This window comes from Symphodus melops (genome assembly GCF_947650265.1).
Source record: "Symphodus melops genome assembly, chromosome: 8".
Taxonomy (NCBI): domain Eukaryota; kingdom Metazoa; phylum Chordata; class Actinopteri; order Labriformes; family Labridae; genus Symphodus; species Symphodus melops.
Window position 1 is genome coordinate 27,550,808 of NC_136698.1, and position 24,461 is coordinate 27,575,268.

The 24,461-nt window shown below is 47.5% G+C and overlaps 2 protein-coding genes across 2 annotated transcripts; both read left to right on the top strand.

Moving 5' to 3' along the window:
* The first annotated feature begins 1,672 nt into the window (after positions 1-1,672).
* LOC306828363 (GTPase IMAP family member 8-like) lies at positions 1,673-8,514 on the top strand. Its single transcript, XM_079350790.1, has 5 exons — positions 1,673-3,081; positions 3,684-4,382; positions 5,290-6,069; positions 7,863-8,030; positions 8,133-8,514. Exons 1-5 carry the CDS (start codon positions 2,271-2,273, stop codon positions 8,351-8,353), a joined length of 2,679 nt encoding a protein of 892 aa, XP_079206916.1. The 5' UTR covers positions 1,673-2,270; the 3' UTR covers positions 8,354-8,514.
* Positions 8,515-14,392: 5,878 nt separating this feature from the next.
* LOC306828389 (uncharacterized protein) lies at positions 14,393-24,214 on the top strand. Its single transcript, XM_079350842.1, has 5 exons — positions 14,393-14,472; positions 15,200-15,472; positions 15,551-15,589; positions 23,431-23,515; positions 23,629-24,214. Exons 2-5 carry the CDS (start codon positions 15,364-15,366, stop codon positions 23,852-23,854), a joined length of 459 nt encoding a protein of 152 aa, XP_079206968.1. The 5' UTR covers positions 14,393-14,472; positions 15,200-15,363; the 3' UTR covers positions 23,855-24,214.
* Positions 24,215-24,461: the final 247 nt, after the last annotated feature.

Genomic DNA, 24,461 nt, shown 5'->3' on the forward strand with positions numbered 1-24,461 from the left:
CATAACATCAATGTTTAAATGAATTAATAATTAAAATGAAGCACTTCATGAAATTTGTATTATAATCCTTTCACATATTATATTATTGATATCCGTTTTTGTAGATTTTGATGTCATATTCACACATGGAGAGTAGTTTCAAGTACTGTACATAGACAAACCCCATTATGCAATGTACAAATAAATAACCTGCCATCCTGTGGTGAGAAAAGGAAAATACACCCTCTAGTTGGCAAGAAAATCCAGTCAGACCAGAATCTGTTGCTGGTAAACACGAAGAGATATTAAAAGCATTTTGAGTAAACTCAACTCACAAGCTTCCTGTACTGACGTCTGCTGCACCTCCTCTGCTCGAACACTTCCTTTTAATGAACAGATTTAATTCCCGTTGGTTCTGTGATGAAGACACCCTGAGTCACATTGAGCACAATTTAATAACACAAGAGCCAGTGTGTGAGTTGTGTTTGCAAAAACAAAAATAAAACTCTTCTGATAGCAAGGCAACAAGCTAACATTTTGAAAACACATCAACATTGATTTTAACCAGGTGTGAAAAGAGTTAATTTGATAGATATATAATGAAGTATAAGTACAATTCCTGCAGGTCTGAAACTCTACTCAAGTGAAATTAAATAGCTGTTAGTTAAAGCAAACAATATGTTGGAATTTGGTTTGTGCACTTTGGCGGCCCCCAAAGGTATCTGAGTACAACTGCACTTTTGTAACACACACACTGTTACCTTTCCATTATCGTCATCCTGCATTTACTATGAATCACCATGGTGAATCATAGTATCAGGGCTTTTTTATCGTCTACACAACTACACCACGACCGGTTGATTTTGACGTCATGCTTCATTGATCTAATCAGCGGTTTTAACGAGCTAGCTAAACGTTAGCTTAATAAGTAGATTATTAACCTAAAATTTACGAGAGCTCTGAAAAAAAATGACTAGAGGCTGTAAGGAGGATTAGTGAGAGAGTTCCCGGCGTGATGATGTTTAATGTCTCCATGACAACCACTTCAGTCTCAGTTAGCTACTCGTTAGCAAGTGGGGATCTTAGCTAACGTAGTTTATCTCATCTAACAAAACGTCAACATCTCTTCAGCTTGTGTTAACCACAGAACTTATTTCAGGCGTCTAAACACAAACACATTCAAAATCCACATTTAGACTTTTAGAGGTCAGAACCCATGGAGCTAACATGCTAACTCACTTCCTGGTTTTAGGGCTCCTTCCTGTGCCAGTCTACAGTAGAGTAAAATGGAACAGCTAACTTTGAATGTAACGTGGTATCATTCTCTTGCTATCGGCGACGATGTGAGGTGTTGGTGAGATCCAAGCAACTAGCCAGTTTCAGTTGATGAAGACACTGAAACTGACGTGTGTGTGTGTGTGTGTGTGTGTGTGTGTGTGTGTGTATTGAGTGTTTTAAAAAAAAAATGTTTGTTTTCTTTTTGGTTACTGACTCACCATGTTTTCCAGTTTCAGTCAGTCAGTGACAGGTGACAGTCTTTTTCCACCGAAACTTCTTTGAAGTTTTTGTCAGGGTCGTTCCAAAAATATCTTTGCGGCCTTGGTTGATCTCACATGACTGTGATTCTTTCAACTCTCGATGAAAGCGATTAATAGATTTAAAAATAACTCTGCTGGGAAGCCCCTGAGGAGCAACATGAGCAGGTGAGCGTTCTTCTTCTGCCAGTCATGCAAAGCAGCAGAGGCACCTGCGTGTCATAACCCCGTCACTTTGGTTTGACTACTTTCTCCTCCTGAGTATCATCTGCTGACTTTCTTTAAGAAAGTGCTCTCATCAAATCAATCATAACAACATGCAGACTCATCGAGGCAAATCAGCTGCTTCACAAGGTTTTTGAAAACAAGACATCTCTGGGCCAAAATAACTGAACATTATATCTGGTCTAATAGCTAAGAACACATTCGCAGTGTGTTCCCAATTGGTTTCAAAGTGGGGCTCATTCTTCTCAAGTCCGTGAACTTGATTATTTGAGAATTTCAATCTATTATTTTTTTGATGCAGCGTTCATATTTCTTGTGTTTTTATCAGCTGATTGCACTGATGTAAAAACATGTCATGCAGATACACAACTGATACTGACATGAATCTATGTTTTCCCATGGAATTTAAAAGATAATAAAATATCTAGCTGTTGTCATAGTAATACAGACCATTAACAAATCTTTACATGTACTTTTATCATTTAGCTTAATTAACTCCAGCCTCTTAACATTGAGCTAAATCTGCCTGAAATGTGGCTGATAAAAAGACATCCAGGGTATTTTGCTTATGTGTTCCTCTGCAGTTTTTGGAATTTGATCCAATTTTTCCGTTTTCTTTCAGGGGAGAAAGAGAGCTTCACCCTAAGTGAGGCCAGACTCATCCTGATCGGACAGAGATGGGCCGGGAAGAGCTTATCTGGAAACACAATCCTGAAACAGGACAGGTTTGAATGTGGACGAACCAGAACCTCTCAGTCCGAGGTGAGGCATGAGGAGGTGGAGGGCAGGCACCTCGTCGTGGTCGACGCTCCGGGATGGAACAGCTCGCTCTCCCTGAATGAGACCCCGCAGGGTGAGCAGCAGAGATTCAAACTCAACGTGTCCAAATGCCCTCCCGGCCCACATGTGTTCCTGCTGGTGATTCCCATCGACACGGCCTTCTCTGCGGAGCAGAGGAGGATCCTGGAGGAGCACATGAAGCTCCTGGGGGAGCGAGTGTGGAGGTACACCATGGTGCTGTTCACATGTGGGGACTTCCTCGGGAAGAAGACGATCGAGCAGCACATCGAGACGGAGGGCGACGCCCTCCGGTGGTTGGTGGGGAAATGCAGAAACAGGTACCACGTGTTCATCAACAAGAAGAGTCGTGGCACATCTCAGGTGACACAGCTGCTGAAGAAGATAGACGAGATGGTGTGGCACAACGACGGCGGCTACTATGAGGTCGACGAACAGACGCTGAACATCATTCAAGAGAAGCAACAGGAAGTGGCTGAACGAGCAACGAAAAGACGAAGGAGGACGGAGGAACAAAGACAACAAATGAAAAAACTCATTCCAGGTAAAAGAAACACTTTGTGTTTTACAGTCTCGAGCCAGTACCGTGAACATGACACTTTTAACCAACAGATGATCAGCCTAGATTAGCACAAAGACCTAGAAGAGCTAGCAAGCTAACTAAAAAATGTAGCTAATTGGGATTTGATCACAAAAAGACCATATATAAATATAGAAATTTAAAGCAAGGCTACAACATAAATTAGTTTTTCTTTTTTCGGATCTCGTAACCAGCTGGAGTCGCCACTGGTTTGGAAAGATCAGTTCCTAGGAAGTTATTGGCGCTAAGCTAAGCTAAGCTAAGCTAAGCTGTAGTTTAGAATTAAATAGGATTTGTTTTTTTCTTCCAAATAAAGAAGGAGCACCGATAAATATGAGATATTCGCTGAACAGATCAATTAATCATGAACACCTAAAATTTGATCTTATTGAGTTGAAAAGATAATTTGGGCCTAAAGATGTTCACGAACTGATAAATTGAAGACTGGTCAAACACATAAATATACATACATATAATTGGATCGAGATCTCAGGCCTTTAGTGGTTTGATGAGTTCAATAACTGGTTGTAAAGACCTTCAATGTTCAGTTTTGTTTTGTCTCACAGAGGAGAAGAAAACCATCCCGAAGCTCCAGATGGTTCTCTTGGGAAGCAGAGGTGTTGGAAAAACCTCCGTAGGAAACGCCATCTTGGGAATCAAAGGACAAGAAGACGGGAGGAGAACAACACACTCGGTGGCCCGGCAGGGTTTTGTGAACAAAACGGACATAACTGTCGTTGACACGCCGGGTTGGTGGAAAGACTTCCTGGAGTGTGACGCTCCTGCAGCTATCAGAGAAGAGCTGAAGATTAGCGTGTTTCTGTGTCAGCCGGGGCCTCACGTCTTCCTCCTCATGATAGACTCTGATGCGTCCTTTAACCGCAAACACTTAGAAGCAGTGAAGACCCACCTGGAGCTTCTCGGGGAAGGAGTCTGGAGTCACACTATTTTGGTGTTCACGAGAGGAGACTGGCTGGGAGCTCACAGCATCGAAGAGTACATCGAAGGTGAAGGAGAGGCCCTGCAGACGCTGGTCGAACGATGCGGGAACAGATATCACGTCATCGATAACAAGAACGCAGACGACGGCACTCAAGTCAAAGAGATGCTGGAGACCATCACTGGGACGGTGGCGGCGAACAACTGGGACCGTTTCGTCCCAGATGAGAACATGTACAAGACCATTGTAGAGAAAAGACGACGAGTGGAAGAAGGGGCGAGGCGGCAGCAAAATTGGGTCATGGATAAGAAGAAATCCCTCGAAGGTATGATTTAATCATCAGTGTGGTATTATCGAAACACGGAGGTCAAATAAAAAATAAAACAACACAAGCAGTTTATGTGAGATGGTCGATCTACTGATGCATGCATTCATGTTTCCACCATTTAATTAATTAAGGATCATTATCGAGGAAACATTTTATCACATTGATACAAATACCTGCTTATCAATTGACAATCCAATCAGTCACTGCTGTGCACACTCAGTGGTATTAGCTAAAATTATGCTACGAGTTTATTATTTAAAGAAATTATAACCTCGTACCTCTTTGGCGCCAGTCACAAACAAACATGCAGTGCTGAACTCTTCAGTTAGAAAGGATTTATAATTTCAATTGGAATTAAAAAATAAAAATAAAAAACAGTTAGTCGCTGAATTAATGAAAAGCCACCTATGAACAAGTGTTGCAAATTAGCACATGTGCTAAATCACTCAATTCAATGCATCTGGTTTGTCCAATGTAATTGCTATGTCCCCATCAAATTAGCTGTAAATATACAAAAATAGAATTTTAATTGCGTGTTTCAAATGTTTACTATCTTAAGCTAAGGATTCTTTACTTCCTGTAAAGAACCATTTCTGGCAAAAAAAAAAAATATATATTTTGCAAAAAAAATAATCACCTTCTGGTAGATCTATAGTTACATGACTCGGGTTGATTCGACTTATGGACGGAGCTGAGAGTTATTTTCACAGTTGTTTTGTTTCTTACCATCATGCTCTACATTGTGCTGAAAGGGACTAAAAAAGCATGTGATTCAACAAAAAATTAAATAAAGTTCACACCTCCCTTATATTGGTACTTCAGGACAATGAATACATTGGTCAAACTGCCAGTTAAAGTCGGCTGGTAAACATGATAAAATGTGCCTCCAATGTCTTCTCCCCAGGCTCCACGAGTAGATTGCAGGACTTGAGGATCCTAATGCTTGGTCAAAAAACCTTCGGCAAGAGTGCGACAGGAAACACCCTCCTGCGCAAAGAAGTCTTCCCCACCTATCAGAATGAGCAGTGTAATGTTGAGGAGGCCGAGGTGGATGGCAGACTGGTCACAGTGATCGACACCCCGGGCTGGTGGCTTGAGCCGTCCAATGTCACTGAAGAGATAGAGAGAGAAATAGTCAGAGGAACATCACTGAGTCCAGTCGGGGTCCATGCCGTTCTGTTGGTTGTCCCCTTGGACCTGACATTCAGACATCCTCAGAAGGTCGCCCTGGAGGAACACATGAGTCTCTTCCCTTCCAGCGTCTGGAAGTACGCCATTGTTCTGTTCACATACGGAGACAAGATGGTGGAAAAATCCATCGAAGAGCACATCGAGAAGGAGCACAGTGCTCTACGATGGTTGGTGGACAAGTGTGAGAACAGGTATCATGTGATGAGCAACATAAAGAAGAACGACAGCAGTCAGGTCACAGAGCTGTTTGAGAAGATAGAGGAGATGATGGCAGGCCACGGCAGTCGTTTGTTCCGCCCTGACATGAGCGACATCCTGGAGCGACTCATGGAGAAGTTCAAGAGGAGGCAGATCAAACTGCTGCTCAAGAACTCCTTCGAGGAAAAGTACCGAAGGAGAGAACTGGAGCTGCTGACGGGCTTCAGGGAAACTCTGCTCAAGCTGCAATCTGAGGTCAGAGGGGGTGTGACGAGCAGTTTACCCAGGTCCAAAGGTGAGTATCATGCTAAGAGTGGGAGGACTACTGGAGTTTATTCCGGACCAGTCCTGCAGGAATACTCTGCTGACACACAGTACATTTGATTGGTTTATTTGGTTAGCGAAGAAGACCGAGAACTTGTTCATAGCAGAACAGAAATACCTCTTAAACCAATGACTCTTTAGGTTCCAGTCGGCCCATGGTAGACCTTATTGTTATTGAAACCCCGTCTAACTATTGGAGTCAATATCAAACTGATAAGGGGTCCAGGGTCTAAAAAACGTTTTGAGAACCCCTGATGTACAGTATGGCTTCTTGGATGTAAACGTTCCAGGATCAGCCTTAAATTTCCATCTCCCTACTGTAAGACAGTCAATATGCGTTGATGGTGTTTGATTGGTCCATTGATCTATCCATTGTCACCAGCTCATTACAGACTGGGCCATGGCGGCAGCAGGTGAAGAACGTTGGTCTCTTTACCTTAGCATTGTTTTCCAGCCCTTCCAAGGACTCCCCAAAGTGTTCATAGCACTTCCTGTATTGAGGACACACAAAGAAAACTTCCTAAGAGTATAAAACCAAACCTAAGATGGATCTTTGAGATGATAGATAGATAGATAGATAGATAGATAGATAGATAGATAGATAGATAGATAGATAGATAGATAGATAGATAGATAGATAGATAGATAGATAGATAGATAGATAGATAGATAGATAGATAGATACTTTATTGATCCCGAGGGAAATTCAGGGCATCCAGTAGCAGTATACAGACAGGCAGGACACAAGACATTAGTTACAATACACACCCGCTGCCCCCCCTCCCCTCTCTATACAATAATCCCCCAAACAAGATTTAGCAGCCCCTATGTGACTAAGAGTAAAGGTTAAACCTGTGCAGTTGGCATTAGCATTAGACTTAAAACTTATATAGCATAATGTACCTAACCTGTTAGGAGAGAGAAACATGTGTGGTTAAAAGACACCTGTAGACAGTTAGAGAGCCTTGGAAACAAAGGGCTGACCTTCTAGAAACTAGTTACATGTGCATGTACAGAGGTCTTTGAGCTTATGCCAGAGGTGTGAGTACAGTCGTTAAACAGTCAATGCAGGAGTGCAATTGGGCTCAGCCACATAGAGGAGCAGTGATTAGCATTAAGTGCCCAAAACAATAAGGTGAAACCAGGAGTGATTAGGATGATTGCCATTAAAGTACCCAACTATTGAGGAGCAGATTAGCATTAAGTGTTGAAGACAATAGAGTGAAACTTGACCTAGTTAGGGTGATCATGTCAACCATTACAGATGTAGCTAAACACAACAGTAGGATGAAACCAGACATGATTAGGGTGATTATCATTAAAGTGACCTGTGCTCAGTAAGGTGACTATCAATATGCATTAAAGTGTCCAACTGGAGGCTGACTCTGAGGTCAGCAGTGCAGATGAGGAATGAGAAAAAAGTGAAAAAAAGAGTCCAGGGTTCACCGTGTGCTTCTTCCCTGCCGTGACAGTGAAGTCACGGCAGGGAAGAAGCACACAGTGAACCCTGTGAAAGATCAAGAGATCTTCGCTGAGTCACCATTGGATAGTAATATATAATTTAGCATCACTGAAGCTGCACCAATCCACTGTCAATCTCACAAATGTTAAACTCTGAAAAAGACAAAGCAATAATAATTAAACTCTTTTACTGAGGCTACAATCTCTTCTTAAAGGGACGACAGTATGAGACTTGAACCTTTAATATACTTTAACCTAAAGTGTATTCTGTTGTGTTAATCTGTTGTTTTGTTCTGTTGTTAGTTCGTGACCTGGACAGATTTAAAATCAAGGGCATCGGTCAGAGCAAGAAGGACGAGAGGGAGGAAAACTTGGATGCAAAAATCAGCTGGGAAATCGAAAATTTCAACAAAGAGATAATGAGATGGACGGATCTTCTCGGGAAAAGCATGGACTTATTGATCCCAGCATGTAAGACTTTTTTTTTTTTTTTTTTCAAATTTAATAACTAGTTTTGACAATATGAATGGGCTATACATCAAAGAGACATTTTTTTCTGTTCTGCATTTACAGTTAAAGGAGAAAGTCCAGAATCACCGACTGCTGAATCTTTGCTGGAGAGACGAGCATCAAGCAGCTACTTTGATAAAGTTGCCGGTTGGCTGACCAAACATCAAATCTCCATAAACATTGACAACCAGCTGAGCCTCAACTTCTCTCAGTCATCAGGATACAGATCTGTGCTGTCCAAAGACAACTTAGATTTTTACACTGAAGAAAATATTACTGGATAAATCCTCATTGTAGGGGGTCACCGGTGGCGCAGCGGCGGTGCGCGCGATCCCACGTGTTGAGGCTCAGTCCTCGCGCGCGGGCGGCCTGGGCTCGCGTCCGGCCTGTGGCCCATCTCCCGCATGTCTCTCCCCACTCTCTCCCCCTTTCCGACTCTATCCACTGTCCTCCCTCTATAATAAAGGCATAAAACGGCAAAAATAAATCTTTAAAAAAAATCCTCATTGTAGACTATAGGTGGCAGTGCACACATGAGGCCCCGTGTCCACGTAGCTTTTTTTTTTCAGCGCTAGCGTCTTTGTTTCAGTTGTTTTCAACGGGTAGAGGGCGTTCGCGGCAGCATTTTGAGCGGTCGATGACGTTGAAAATCGTTCAACTTTTGACAAAGACACTGCTGAGATCACCAGCGCTTTTTTTTTTCAACGAAACAATCACAAGGCTCAACGGCCGATAGTCAAAATGTTGGCAACCAAAAAAACGATAGAAAGTTGGTCTTGGCCGTTTTTAGGTTAAGATAAATCATGCAGTAAAAAGTAACAGGGGGCCGTGTCGTTCAAACAGTGGCCGTTGTCATGGAGACAGGACGGACAGGTAGCGCTAGGTGGACACGGGTGTGTGGGTGAGACTAATGATGTTATTTCAGGAAATTCAGTCACTGAACTTAATCTCTGAGTTTTGTCAAGTCTTTCTTGCTGTTTTCTTTGGACTAACAGAACATGAATTAAAGCTCCAGTATTGTAACTAACTGAACTCTAACAATATGATTGCACTCATTAAAAAGGATCTGTGCTTTGTTGACAGAACATGTCTTGTGTATTCAGTGCTTGTCATACACTCATTTATTAGTGGTGACCAGTTAGTTAATTTATTGAACTGTTGTCCACTCTTAACTAAATATGGTCCCGTCTACATTTGGTGCCTTTGCTCATTGTTGATTGTTTTTTTCTTTTTTCTTTACATGCCGTCATTGTGTCATGAAATTATTCATTGTTTTTATAGTGTATACTCAGGTATGTGGTCATCTTCCAGGGTGGAAAACTGCTGAGAGCTGTTGAGCTGTTCACTTGTTTTGTATTAATGTAAAAGCTGCAGAAATCAAATGATTAAATGTTCAAAAACACTATAATGTCCCCCAACAGAGGGAACTGTAATTTTTATCCTCCAATACGAGAATGGCAACCTACAGATTCGGAAAAAGTCAGTGATAGTACGAATTTCTGTGAATACGTTCAGTGTGGTTACACTTTGTAGAGGTGACTTTGCTGTGAGCAGACTACGATCTATTTGGAGAAGCTATGACCATATTTGAAGAAAAGAATGTCTTTCGAGCTATTCTAAAAGTATAATGTTCGTCCTCAGTTGACAGTACAATGTTGAAGTGTTCCTCAAATAGAGGTTTGACATTCGAGTCAAGGAGATGTGTTTCTTCATACCATGTACAGAAGTATCTAAAGTGGGAAGGAATTTGTGACATCTGTTGAACAGTATATAAGGGATCTACGCTGAACAATAAAGTTGTCTACCTTTCAGCCTGCACAGAGTTTCAGTGTCGTCTGTCAGAGTAGAACCACGGCCGTGACATGCTGCATCTTTGTCCAGTCTGTTGATAGATTCAGCTTTAGGGACAGTTATATTATTCAACCCATCAGTCAGAGTGAAGCAGAAATATACTTATTTTATTAAGTATACCAAAAATGAGATTTAAAAAAGTGCAGCTAATTTCTGTTGAAAGTTGTACTAATTTTAGTGAATAAAATTATTGTCATTTTACTTGATTGCATTTGTCTGTTTTTTGTTTCTGTTCATACCAGTATTCCCCACTGTGCTCAATGTGACACAACAAAGATCCATGTAATTCAACTACTTAACATTAAACCATATTATGATCTAAGTCTTTGCTCTGCTGTTATTAACCTTTAATCATGATTGATAAACGTGTCCTGTGTTGTCTTTCGATGTAAATTCAAAGCACAGATTGACAGTGTGGCCCTGAAAGCATTGGTTAATCTTACAAATCAACAGTTTGAATATTTTAGTGTATTAGGTAAAAAAAAAAAAAAGTTTTTAAGGAATAACTTTTGTCACATCTTAAAGGGGACATTTTTTCACCTTTTCAAACAGCGCCCCCCTGTGGTCTAAATGAAACATCTGCGTTTCTGAGCTTTGGTCCAAATATAACATGAATCAAGCAGCAGAGGAGGTTTGTGACCCTGTAGAGACCAGCTGCCGTGCAGGACCATCAGGAGCCGGTCCAGGTGGAGGGTCAGGGCATGGAATGCTGTCATCACCTCCCTCATTAGCAGCAGGTGGAGAAAGACAGTGATATGGGGAGAGTCTGTCTTGGTGCAGCGCTACCATGCGACCCCTACCAGGCATTCGTACCCGGTACATTACCTCAGACAAGCGGCCCACCACTTCACTGGGCCCCTGCCAGTTGCTGCGCAGTTTTGGAGAGAGTCTCTTCTTGCGGACAGGGCAGTACATCCACACCTTGTCCCCTGGTGCAAAGGCTCGTCCTTTGCAGCGGGTGTCATAGGCCCTCTTCTGCCGGACACTGGAGTTTGCCTGGGCCTGGCGGGTGTAGTCATGCCCCACATGCAGACGCTCCCTCCGTCTGCCGAAGTAGTCAATTTCTTTTCCCCCAGCGATCTCAGGTTCCAGCGGGGTGTGAGAGCGCTGGGTTGGTCCCTTCTGGGTGGTGCAGGCATCATTCTCCTGCAGTTCCCTCAACTGCTCAGCGGTCAGCGTGAGCCACCCCTCTCCGTCACTGATAGGGCAGGCAGCTGCCGCCCTCTGGACTGACGGGCTCCGCTGGGTTGCAGCTGACCGACGGTGTCCCCCTGGCTGGTGCTTCCTCTTTCGCCCAGACTGGAGCTCCACAGTCTCTTTGCCTAGGGTGACGGTCCTCTTCACCACATCGACTTGGGCTCCCCAGCGGCTCAGCAGGTCCAGGCCGATGATACACGGGTCCCAGATATTGGCAAGCCAGAACTCGTGCACCACCTCCTGGTCTCCAGCCCGGACCGTCAACAGCCTCTTCCCCTCCATGCAAGCCTTTTCTCCGGTCACCGTCATCAGCTGGGTGCTGGTGAGGGTCCAAGCTATGAAAGGTGGACCTGTGGTGTCAGGGAGGATGCCTGATCTCACCAAGGAAATGGTTGACCCCGTGTCTATCAGGGCGGAGCAGGTTTGACCATCAAGTTGGCAGTTCAGGCAGTCCTTTTGTGTGGCCACAACAGCCCACCAGCGTACATCTGCCTTGGAGGGGAATTGGAGGCTAGAGTGGCGGTCCCCTCACTGGGCCACTCCACAGTAGCTTCCAGTTCGGGGGGAACTGGTTTTCGGGGCAGGAGCCGGACAGTTGCATGTGACCAGGCTCGTCGCACCGGTAGCAGCGGTTCACTGAGCGGGGCGGCCGCCGGAAGCGTGGGGACCTTCTCTGGAGCTGCATGACTTGGTGGACTTCCTCTTCCTCCTCCCCCTCATTACAGTCAGCCGTGTTGACAAGTGGTCGTGGAGCAGGTCGCGTAGGCTGTGTGGAGAGCACCCTCTCAGCTCGTTCGGCTTCATACAGCGCCTCGGTGAGGGACTGAGGCATAGCCAGGTGAACATGCTGGCGCAGTCTCTCAGGCGTGAGCCCCCGTAGGAAGGCGTGCAGGGCCAGCTCCTCCTGGGCAGCTCTATCAAAGTGGGGGTAACCTTGTTGGGCATACAGCTGCACGTCTGCGGCAAAGTTGCCCAGGCTTACTCCTCCCCATCGGTGACGACTGGCCGGCTGGTCTCTGCTGTGATCCATGGAGCGCTGCTGTCCAAACCGCATCTGCAGAGCTGTGGTCAGGTTGCTGAGGTCTCGCTGTTGTGCTAGGGTGAGGTCAAGGAGCACTTGAACTGCCTTCCCTTCCAATGCCAGAGCCAGGTGGGTGGCAGCTACCTCGTTGTTCCAGCCACTATGCAATGCTGCTAGTTGGACTTGGGAGAGGTATGGCGCCAATGGCGTTGTCCCGTTATATCGTGGCAGCTTGACTGGGGACTTCGGCGCCACCACGGGTTGTGTCGGACCTCTTGTGATTGACGATGGGGGAGGATGATCTGCAGCATTGATCTCCGGCAAGTTGTAACCAGGAGCCATCACGGCATCAGCTGTAGTCACCCTCCCGGCCCCAGGGGGCAAGGAGGCCGCGGCGCTCAGGAGCCTTCTGGAGGATCATCTGCCGGCATCATGGCTGTGGCCGCGCTGCTCCTCCCGACCTCCAGGCGGCGACGAAGCCGCTGAGCGTCGCCTCCCTCTCCGGCAAGCTCTCTCTTCAGGCCTGCCAATTCTCGGAGGGCAGTTGCTTTCTGCTTCATCGCTTGCTCGATCTCCAGGGTTTCTGCCTCAGTTTTTCTCAACGTCACCATCCAACTTCCAACACCAATGTGGTGAGCTGCATGGATGAATGACTTAAAGACAAGCATTGGTCACAGTCTACACACACTGCCCCAAGCAGGTGCTTTTACTTACACAGAACATGAACAACAACAACCACAAACACTGCCAACAGCAGGAGGTCATGAACAGCAATACCCCAAACACTCATGGTATACACCAAAGTCCCAAACACCCATAATGCTTTGCAGCATCCAGTTCCCGAGATTGGCTCTACAATCGCTACAATATTTTATAAGAACTGACCATTTAAATGTGTAACTGTAAAAACCGGAGACCCAGCAGAGGTTTTGGTGTCCTTGCAGGGTCTGTGAAGGTCGGCGTGAAGGTCGGCGTGTCAGTGTGGCCCCCGGGCTCCAACATGTACCTCCATGAGAGCGTGCTGCTGCGCTGCACCGCCCACTCAAACTCCAGCGCCACGTGGAGCTTCAAGTGGTTCCGACACAAACCGCACCCGGCCTCCACGCCGAGCCCCAGACACCTGGTCTCAGGTGACAGCTACTCCATCACCGCGGCAACGAGGGAGGATGAGGGCAGCTACCAGTGCCGAGCGGAGCAGAGGGAGACGAACGTCAGCGCTGTGGTACTGCTCAGCCGCCCGCTTCATCTCAGAGTGACAGGTGAGCAGCTACACCTGTAAAGAACGTCAGGTGAGCAGCTACACCTGCAAATAACGTCAGGTGAGCAGCGACACCTGCAAATAACGTCAGGTGAGCAGCTACACCTGTAAAGAACGTCAGGTGAGCAGCTACACCTGTAAAGAACGTCAGGTGAGCAGCTACACCTGTAAAGAACGTCAGGTGAGCAGCGACACCTGTAAAGAACGTCAGGTGAGCAGCGACACCTGCAAATAACGTCAGGTGAGCAGCTACAGGTTCAGAGGCGTCACTGACCTTTTACTGACCTTCACTGACCTTGACAACAAGCAGAGTTATGATGTAAGAGTTTGAATATGATTTAAGTTCTGTGTTGCTGCTGACAGCTACAGTAGATATCAACATGTTTATTGTTTCTGTAATATAAACCCAGGAAGCTGAACCCCCCCCCCCCCTTTACATGAAGGCCATGTGATAAAGACTGTTCCTCATCAGCAACACAGAAGCATCAGTCACTTTAAAAAAAACAACAAAATAAATAAAAATACAAAAACAAATGTTTATTATTTCATTGCTAAGTTAGTGCCTTATATTTATTTATTTACTTGCAGTTAATACAAGTCCATTCACATTTATTTTATTTTATTTTTTCAATCTTTGCACCTTGAAAGGTTTGTAAATCTGTAATAACTCAAAAACGTTCATCATGTCTTCAATTAATAAGGCGCTTTTGTTTTGTTTCTCTCTCCCTCTCTCTCTATCTCTCTCCTTCTCCCCCCCCCCCCCTCTCTCTCAGACACGGCCCCTCCCTCCTTGACTCTGACGCCCAGCAGCAGACACATCTTCAGAGGAAGGACTTTCTCCGTGCGCTGCCCCGGCTCTCTCACTCGCTCCTCAGGCTGGACTCTGAGACGCTTCCCTCCAGGACCCACAGAGAGGAGGAGAGGCGCCTACACTGACTGCTGTTCACCACTAGGGGGAGCCAGCAGTGCGGAGCAGCCTGACACGTGTGTGTTCAACGCTGCCAAAGAGACCAGCGGACTTTACTGGTGTGAGGGAGCGAAGGGCCGCAGCAACACAGTCAGCATCGCAGTGAGCTGTGAGTCTTTACAGACTGAGGGTCCATTTACTGATCTTAACTGAAGTTTACAGGAGTGTTAACCATCAGAAAACTTTATTTAAACAGAACTAAGAAAAGGAGGGAACAGAATTTGTCGTTGCAGAAAAAGGCCAGATCTCAAGCTCACTTCAACATACAAAAAAAGATCTAGTCAGAGATGATCATGAGTGCATGTGGGACCATCTTTAAAAAACACTCAGTCACATGATTCAACCTGTCCTAAAAAATGAAGGACCAATGTAGAGAGAGTTCTGTCTCTGCTGTTGCTAGGCAGACTTTGGTTGGGGAAGTGGATTTGGGGATGTACATGTCAGTGGCAAGAAGAAAAAAGTTTTGAAATTGGTGAAAAATGGGGGCGCTGGTGGTTAACACGCGCCCCATAGAAGGAAGCTAGTCCTCAACGTGGGCGGTCCCGGGTCTGTGGCCTCTGTCCCCTCTCTCTCCCTAAAATTCTGTCTCGTCTTATCTCTCTAATAACGACACAAAAGGCCAAAAGGAAAATCTTAAAATAAAATAAAAAATGTGCTAAAAATTCAACGTTGAGAAACATGAGGCGATCGCTTCGATTCACGTGGACGAGCTGAATCACAGCAGACTTTCTGGACCTTCCTGGTCTTAGATCTGGAGGCTGATGGGACGTAGTTCGTCTAGGAGAGTCTATGTATGATGAAGGATGATAAAGTAGCTGGCTTTCTTCCTCCCTCAGACGGCTCCATCATCCTCAGGACTCCGGCCTCGCCTGTCTCCAAAGGCGACGCCGCCTCGTTGATTTGTCAGTACTAGAGCGGAAACAACGTAAAAACCACCTTCTTTAAAAACGGGTCAGAAATCCTCGCCTCGGCGTCTTCCGTCTCGGGCGGGGAGATAAAGATGACCATTGAGAACGTGACCCAGGAGGATGAAGGTTTCTATAAGTGTGCGTCTGCAGACGGACGGATGGAGAGTCCGGAGAGCTGGTTATCAGTGAGACCCGAGCGAGGTCAGACTTTGGACATACTGAACGTCCTTCTGCTTTGTGGAGCGTGACAGTAACATTAACGTGTCTCTGGTCTTTTAGGAAACGCCACAACAACAGAAGGGACGGCAGCTTCCGCTGGTGAGAAAATCATCGTGTTGTTTCCAGGGAATAAAACTCATGAATACACAGGCAAACCACACTACTACTATTGTAAATATTATTATTATTCCTTTATCCAATTTTTGGCGCGCTACTCCTCACACAGCGTTAAAACGAGCGGCTCGGTCATGAAATGGGCGCCATCACTTTGTGGAAACTTCCGGCACACGGTGTCGACGCAAATCGAGTTTAAGCGGCAAAAATTCAAATCCTCGAGTGTAACTGCCAAAAAGTTCAGTTTTAGAGACATATTTGTAAATCGCCATCCTGAAGTCATTGTTGCTCGCATATATAAACAAAATACATCAAAATAAAGCTCTGAGTGTCCTCTCACTCATAAAGCAAAAAGTAAAAACATAAAATGTTCCAGTCTCTCAAGGGAGGCATTTGTTTGACAGTCACGCACCACGTACACACACATTGGGCTCTCACTCTAACTGACCTCCAGAATTTCACAGTTTTCACTCAGGTTTTAAAATCGCCACTGTGGTCTCAGTCTGAATGTTGGATAAAAATAAAATACATCAAAACGTGCGCCTATTTGTGCCGTCGCTCACAGTCCAAACGGACCGGTGATACCATTTTTAGTTTTCAAGATATTTGAGGTTTTGCGAGCAGTGGTAAGCCCATTCAAATACATTGATGGAATGTTCTGGCAGATCAAAGCTGAACATCAACCAATCAGGGAGCAGCAGGGACACAGTTCTGTCTTAGGCCTGAAATATGCTCAACGTTCGTACCAAACGGACACGTACGCGTTCTGATTGTCACTCGCGTTGTCTTTGCTTATACTCGCAAAGTCCTAACGTAACATACGTGTCTTACCGGAGGCCTCCTGTAGGGGGCAGGCAGCCAAATAGAGCTCGGTGTGTCTACCGTTCGTGTGGTCCTGAAACGGATATCATAAAGATGGTTATAATCACGAACCATATCCATCAAACGCTCCTCAAACATCGTGTCCTGTTCCGTCATTTTTTTTAAAAACGCCTCCTATATGCACGTCAACCGCCAAATGTCCGGGGAAACCAGGGAAACCAACTTGCGGACACGTAGTTGTACCTCGCGCATTTTGGTGCGACCACCAATGCCAGGTACGTAAGTGGCGTATCCTGCGTTGTCGGCTGCGTATCTAACGTTGAGCATATTTCGGGCCTTAGCTGTTAGCTGACTGCAGTTAAACGCAAGACAGTCAGACCCTACAGTCCCACACACACACACACACACACACACACACGGCAACCACCCTCACAATTTCTGCAGGAATTGTCTAGTTCTGTTTCTATCATCTTTTTAATATTCTACAATTGAACTCAGTAAAACAGTAATCAGGTAATCCAAGGTCTCCAGTTAACCCTTTACAGGGCAAGTGACTATTTTTTGGTAATTTCCACAAACATTACATACGGTCAGCCTTCTGCACCTCAGTAAGGTAGAGAAGCATGTGATCTTCTCTCAGCCAATCAGAAGAGCTCACCCTATGTCACTGACAGAAATAAAGTTCTGTTCTATTTCGTATAGGCTTCGCCCTCTAAGGCTATCGCTATTGGGTTTATCCCTCGCGCGCATGCGCAGCACTGAAGAGTTGTAGTCCACGCCCACCCACGATGTGGGCCCCTCCCACGGTCAACCTGCCGGTATATAACCGGAAGGGACCATGTGTTCCCTCTTTTCTTCAGCGAGTAAGTATGCAACAAGCACCTGTAAGAGAAACATAAATTAACCATGTCTACCTCTTCCATCCGTGTGTGTCCAGAGTGTCAGACCGGGTACATCATGCCGGCTGATTCCCACCGTCTCTGTGAGGCCTGCCTTGGGCCAGAGCATGCCAGCCTGGCTTTAACTTCACGGGCAATGGGTAGCAGCTGCCTACGCCTTCCCCGTGATGACCTGCAGCGGAGAGCGGAAGCCTTCGCTGTAGCTGCAGAGCCGGTGTGGCAGGTGGGGGAATGCACAACGGAACGGGAGATGGACATGTTGGACCATGGAGAGGAGTCTGCGGATTCACCGTACTCCATCCGTGGGTCAGTGTCAGGGTTCCCATCCCTCCCCTCTCCCTGTCGCTAGGGCTGGAGGATGCACCTGACACCGTCGCCGAGTCAGATTGCCCAGGCTTCCCTGGGAATCGGGCTGCGAGCGGCTCTCGGCCCCCGCCGTCGGTGGGGACCGGGAGCCGCTCGGATCGTTCAGAGAGCCGAGTTAGATTGCCCAGGCTTCCCTGGGAATCAGGCTGCGGGCGGCTCTCGGCCCCCGCCGGTGGTGGGGGCTGGGAGCCGCTCTCGGCCCCCGCCGGTGGTGGGGGGTCTGCTTCAGGAGCTGCCGGGAATCATTAGAACGGCTGCAGCCCGACGGGGCCTCACTGTGCCGGTGGCACGTGAGGTGGAGCCGATCGATGAGATGGCGGGGGATTTTCCGCTTCTCCGGCCGGTCCGGCGAGACCCGGTGTGGCCGCGGTTCCCGGTTTTGATCCCCTATCAGGAGGGGGCAGCGGCGGATCCGAGGCTCTTGAGGGCTCCGGTCTCCACCTACACTTCCATCACAAAAGTGGGGGGGGTGGCGGACCGTGGGTTCCCTCCGGTGCCGCCTTTGGAGGCTAACCTTCGAGCCGGGATCTGTTAACAGAGCGCCTGACGGACAGGTCGCACCAGTGTGCCTACCAGGCCTCTGCTGCGGCTAATAAAATTGTCCCTGTTGGCTCATTCCATGTCGAGACTGGCGGTCCAGTCCCACAATGAGCGTACAGCCAGCTCGTTTTTTTGTGCTAAGGAAACCCAGCGGGGCTGTATGAGCCAACTGCGACGTCGGCCGCGAGACACCTGCTATCTCCTCAGTCCTCTTTTCACCGGAGTGTTCCTCACTCAGTGAGTTCTCCGGCGGACAGGTGGGGGGGGGGGGGGCCATCATGAGCCCACGAGCGCTGGCTCGGCGCGTCGTGTGGACTTTTCTCTCTCGTCTCCATCCTGTGTGTGAGCCTCTGCGGGCTGCACGGGAGCTCGCTCCTCATGCAGTGGTCGGGGCGCTGACGTGGCTGATGGACAGGGGGCGGAGCCTCCTCTACATGTACGCCCGCTCTCGGAGCATTACTCCGTGTGGCGGCACGTATGTTCCCTGGACAGCTGGCTGGACAGACTGCTTCAACGGGGTTACACCCTGCAGTTTGCGTCTCCCCCTCCACGATTCAATGGGGTAGTGGAGACGATCATGCCATCCGGGGAGGGACGCCTGGCTCTTCGGTCAGAGCTGCAGGAGCTCTTGACGAAGGGTGCCATCTCCAGAGGGGAGCGAGAGGAGGAGAGCCGGGGTTATTACCCCGCTACTTCTCTCGTGCGGAAGAAGACAGGCGGGATAAGGCCCATCCTCGACCGGTCTTTTTCTAATAAATCGATTGTGGTCAGACCATTTTCATATGTTGACAATCAACATATGGAGTGTGTTCACCAGGACGACTGGTTCACGTCCATCGACCTAAAGGACGCCTACTTCCATGTCCCCATCCTCCCGAAACACAGGCAGCTCCTGCGCTTCGCGTCCGGTTATTTCCTGGCCCCACGCACTTTCTCCAAGTGCATAGAAGCAGCTCTGGCTCCGCTTCACCGGGCAGGGATGAGAGTGTTATCTTGTCTGTACGACCTGTTGTTACAGGCTCGCTCCAGAGAAGAAGTAGCTCTCCAGACGAGGGCGCTCGTGTCTCATCTGTCGAGCTTGGGGTTCATCGTGAACTGGGCGAAAAGCTCCTCCATCCCATCCCGGTCCATAATGTACCTGGGGGTGATGTTGGACTCGGCCGACATGTCAGCGCGGCTCTCCCAGCAGAGGATGGAGGCGCTGAGAGGATTATTAAGCCGAGTGAAGCCATGCAGCACGGTGACAGCTCTCACTGTCATGCGGCTGCTGGGCATGATGGCGGCGGCCCATGTCGTTATTCCTCTGGGCCTGCCCCACATGAGACGTCTGCAGCGGTGTTTCTTTGTTAACGCATCGATCCCCGGCTGCAGCGGAAAAACGTCTGCTCCGCGTTCCTTTATCCGCTGGATTGGATTGGCCCACTGGGGGAGTCCCTGCGTGACGTCAGCGGGGATTCCCTTGGGAAGGGCTACGACATAGAAATAGACCTAAAGGACGCATACATCCATGTCTTCATCCTCCCGAAACACAGGCAGTACCTGTGCTTCGCGTTCGAGGGGACATCGTACCAATACAACCGTCTGCCGTTCGGTTATTCCCTGGCTCCGCGCACTTTCTCCAAGTGCGTAGAAGCAGCTCTGGCTCCGCTTCACCGGGCAGGGATGAGAGTGTTATTTTATCTGGACGACCTGTTGTTACTGGCTCGCTCCAGAGAGGAAGCAGCCCTCCAGATGAGGGCGCTCGTGTCTCATCTATCGAGCTTAGGGTTCATAGTGAACTGGGCGAAAAGCTCCCCCATCCCATCCCGGTCCATAATGTACCTGGGGGTGATGTTGGACTCGGCCGACATGTCAGCGCGGCTCCCTCAGCAGAGGGTTGGAGGCGCTGAGAGGACTATTAAGCCGAGTGAAGCCACACAGCACGGTGACAGATCTCACTGTCATGCGGCTGCTGGGCATGATGGCGGCGGCCCATGTCGTTATTCCTCTGGGCCTGCCCCACATGAGACGTCTGCAGCGGTGTTTCTTTGTTAACGCATCGATCCCCGGCTGCAGCGGAGACGTCTGCTCCGCGTTCCTTTATCCATTGTATTGGACTTGGCCCTGGGAAGGGCTACGTCACGCATCACAAAAGAAAAGAAAAATACAGAGAAAAAGTTTTTTCACAGACGCATCCCTCTGCTAAAAAAATCATCATGTGCTGATCAACACAGACAACAGGGCGTCAGCCCAGCTTCTCGGCATAGCCAGAAAGCTGCTGGTCTGGGCGAGCACACGGTTACTTTCTCTCCGTGCTCTGTATGTCCCCGGCGAACTAAACCGGGGAGCGAACATCATGTCAAGGAAGGGTCCTCGTCCGGGATCTTGGACCCTTCATGCAGACCTGGTTTCCCAGTTATGGGAAAGGTTCGGCAGAGCAGAGGTGGACATGTTCGCAGCACGCGAAAATGCACAGTGCCCCCTTTGGTTCTCCCTGAGCGCAAAGGACGACCCTCCTCTCGGGGTGGACGCCTTTTCGCACCGGCTATGGCCGAGGACGTTCATTTATGCATTTCCCCCTGTCCCGTTGATTTCGAGCTTCCTGGACAGAGTGAGGAAGGAGAAGCTGTGCGCCATCCTGATCGCCCCGCTGCGCGAGCATGCGATGTGGTTCCCGTGTTACGTCAGATGACGTCAGGCGAGCCCTGGGAAATCCCTTGGAGGGGGGATGCCCTCTCGCAGGCAGGGGGCGTGCTCACGAGCCACCCGATCATCGGCCAGCGTCTCTGGGCTTGGCCGCTGAACGGACACATCTGTTAAGTATGGGGCTGGCTCAGGATGTGGTGCGCACTATTCAAGGCGCTCGGGCTGCCTCCACAACGGCATCTTACACCGCAAAGTGGGCTGCGTTTCAACGCTGGTGCGGAGAGAGAGAACTCTCCGCTACTGCGTGTCCTCTGCCTCAAGTGCTTTCTTTCCTCCAGTTCTTAGTGGACCGAAATCTGGCATTTAGCACTATCAAAACATACACGGCTGCAGTTTCATCATGCCACGAAGGTTTTGGTGACCGTTCGGTGTTGGCCACCCGCTGGTGAAGCGGTGTTTAAAAGGGGTACAGAGGCTTCGGCCGGTGGTGCGCAGCCTGGCCCCGCAATGGGATTGGCACTGGTGCTGCGCGCACTGATTGTGGCGCCGTTTGAGCCTTTGGATCAGATTCCCCTACGTTTTCTGTCGGCTAAAACGGTTTTGCTCTTAGCTCTGACGTCAGCAAAACGTGTCAGTGAGCTGTCAGCTCTCTCTGTGGCTCCGTCCTGCCTCAGGATCCAGGAGGACGGTAGTTCAGCTGTATTACGGCCAAACCCGGCGTTCATGCCAAAAGTCATCACTAGCGAGTTCAAGTCGCGAGTGATCACGCTGGAGGGGTTTTTTTCCCCCTCCCCATACATCTGGGGAGCAGGCGACCTCTCACCTGCTGTGCCCAGTGCGCGCTCTGGCATGCTATGTTGCGCGCACAGCTGCCATACGCTGTTCCAGCAGCTGTTTGTACACTACAGGGCACATTCTGTGGGACAGCCCCTGTCAACACAGCGGCTGTCACACTGGCTGTGTGACGCCATCACACAGGCTTATATCGCCTCAGGAGCTGAGCCTCCGGTGGGCATTGAGGCGCACTCCACCAGGGGAGTTGCTTCCTCGGCTGCCCTGCACGGGGGCGTGACGGTGGACGACATCTGCACGGCAGCTTCGTGGTCCTCTCCGTGCTCCTTTGTGCGTTTTTATCTACGGGATGCTTCCCGTTTTCTCAATGTCTCACTCAGTGCTCAGCACTCTGTCTGCGTAAGAGTGGGATGTTCCATTTTTTCCCCTGATGCTGTCAGGCGGAAAATGGTTGTTCGGGGTGTTGTTGTGCTTGTGGTACCTTCCGGACCCAGTGTGGCATTGACTACATCCTGCTTCGCCTCTAACCCAATAGCGATAGCCTTAGAGGGCGAAGCCTATACGAAATAGAACGTTAGTTACGTACTGTAACTCCAGATTCTATGAGTATAGGCGCAGCCCTCTAAGCGGTGGGCCCCACTGACTCCGTAACGGCTGAAGAAAAGCTCTTTATTGGGGAACAGAACACATGGTCCCTTCCGGTTATATACCGGCAGGTTGACCGTGGGAGGGGCCCACATCGTGGGTGGGCGTGGACTACAACTCTTCAGTGCTGCGCATGCGCGCGAGGGATAAACCCAATAGCGATAGCCTTAGAGGGCTGCGCCTATACTCATAGAATCTGGAGTTACAGTACGTAACTAACGTTATGTCCCTGAATAACACTATGAGGTTGAGTTTTTGAATTTCAAAGTATTTCAATGAGTGGCCAGTAAAAGGTTAAATACATTTTAAAAAGTGGTTTATTAAACAGTCGGTGGTTTATGGTGGTTTTATACAGTATACATTATCTGAGATGTGAGACCAGGTGAGTTTCCAGGTGAGCAGGTTATTACTGATGGTGCACAAATGTTGGGTTTGTAGCTTGGGGAGCTATAAACTGTGGAATCATTTACAAAATAGTTGTAAATGTGTGCTGAAAAAACACGTCTACAAACTGAGACCTCCTGCACCAATAAAATTAGCTATTTTGTCCAATAGTCCCGCCCACTTTAGTTTTGTACCAATAGATCATTGCATAGTATTAGTACAAGCTTATCAACATAACGACGTGGTCCTTGGATAAAGGGGGTCCGTGGTCTAAAAAAGTTTGAGAACCTCGTGTCGAGGTGACATGTTTGTGACATTACTTCAAAAAAAAAAATATATTACTTTAACAACATTAAGTACTTTTAGTCTGAGAGCATAAATATGTATTTTAATTAATTTAATAGTAAAAACTGAATCTTATAAAACAACATGATCAATAGTAGTCATTAATATTAAAATGGAGTTTTTTTAATATATTTTTGAAATCAAATTGACCAAATAATTCTGCAGAAATATATGATGAATGGAAGATTATTAAGGATTATTGTTATGTCTGCTTGATGTTCTTTGCATGGAATAAAAAGACATTAGCATCCTTTAATCTTTTAAATTAAAGGGCTTTGTGCTAAAATCAAAAGTTTCTTTGTGACATCGCAGCTGTAAATAAGAAATCCAGTCTTCACGCTGAGATGTTGTCATCTTCCACTTTCTTGATTTCTTCCACTTAAACTTGTTTGCTGATGTTTTCCTCAGGCTCCTGGTCATGGATCGCTGTTGTGCTCATATTTTTACTCCTGCTGCTGATTCCTGTTTCCGTGTGGCTCGTTCGTCAGCACAGGTTTGTCTCAGAACCGATCAGAAAAGTCGAGCAGTCTGTTACTTTCTTTCACTGTTACATCGATTCTTCTCTGATTATTGTGTTTGTGTGTGTGTGTGTGTGTGTGTGTGCAGGTATCAGACGGTTTGCACCTGCAGATGTTGGCCCGTGTCTAAAGAGGAACTTCCAGCTGTGGATCTTCCTGAGACCAAACAGGATGTGACGGAGGTGCAGTGGGACCTGTCCTGGATGGAGATGTCCAACCTGCTGGATAAAAACGTGCACCCTGACACAGAGCCGGCCCCAAGCCTCCATGGGATTATTGGGCCCTCTATTTCTGCCAATAATATTGGTTGTTGATCATTCACACACCTACTATAAACAGTGATGTAATAATAACTTTGGATGCACAGGCGCAGCAGAGCTTTGACCTTTAAAGAGAGGCGGGAAGAATTACTGGGCCTACATCACCTAAAGTCACCTAAAGAATCCCTCCTATTACACGAGATCAGACGGATCACATCTTATCTTTGAGTTTTAAAATGTATTTTAAAGGTTTGCTGTGTTTTTTTTTTATCAGTGAAGTTTTTTTTATCGCTTTTTAAAAAGGTTTGAGAAAACACTTTTAACACTGACTCTCTGCATCTCTTTAAATGGTGTTAGTCAACAATAATTCCCTTTCATTTATGCAGCAGAGATGCATGTAGTGAGCTCAAGAAAATAAAGCAGTTTTAAACTGTAAGACGAGTGTTGCACATTGTGTTGTTGGACAGATTTCTGACCGGTTTAGATTCAGCTGGCACAGTTGATATACATTTAGAGGAAAGAAAATATTTTAATTACAGATGTTTTAATTACAAAAACATCTGTCGATGTCTGAAGAGGCTCTGGGAAAAAAAGAAGAAGTTCAGTGTCTTGAAGAACAGCATTCTTTAAGCATGACACCCAGACTCCACCTCTGCTGCAA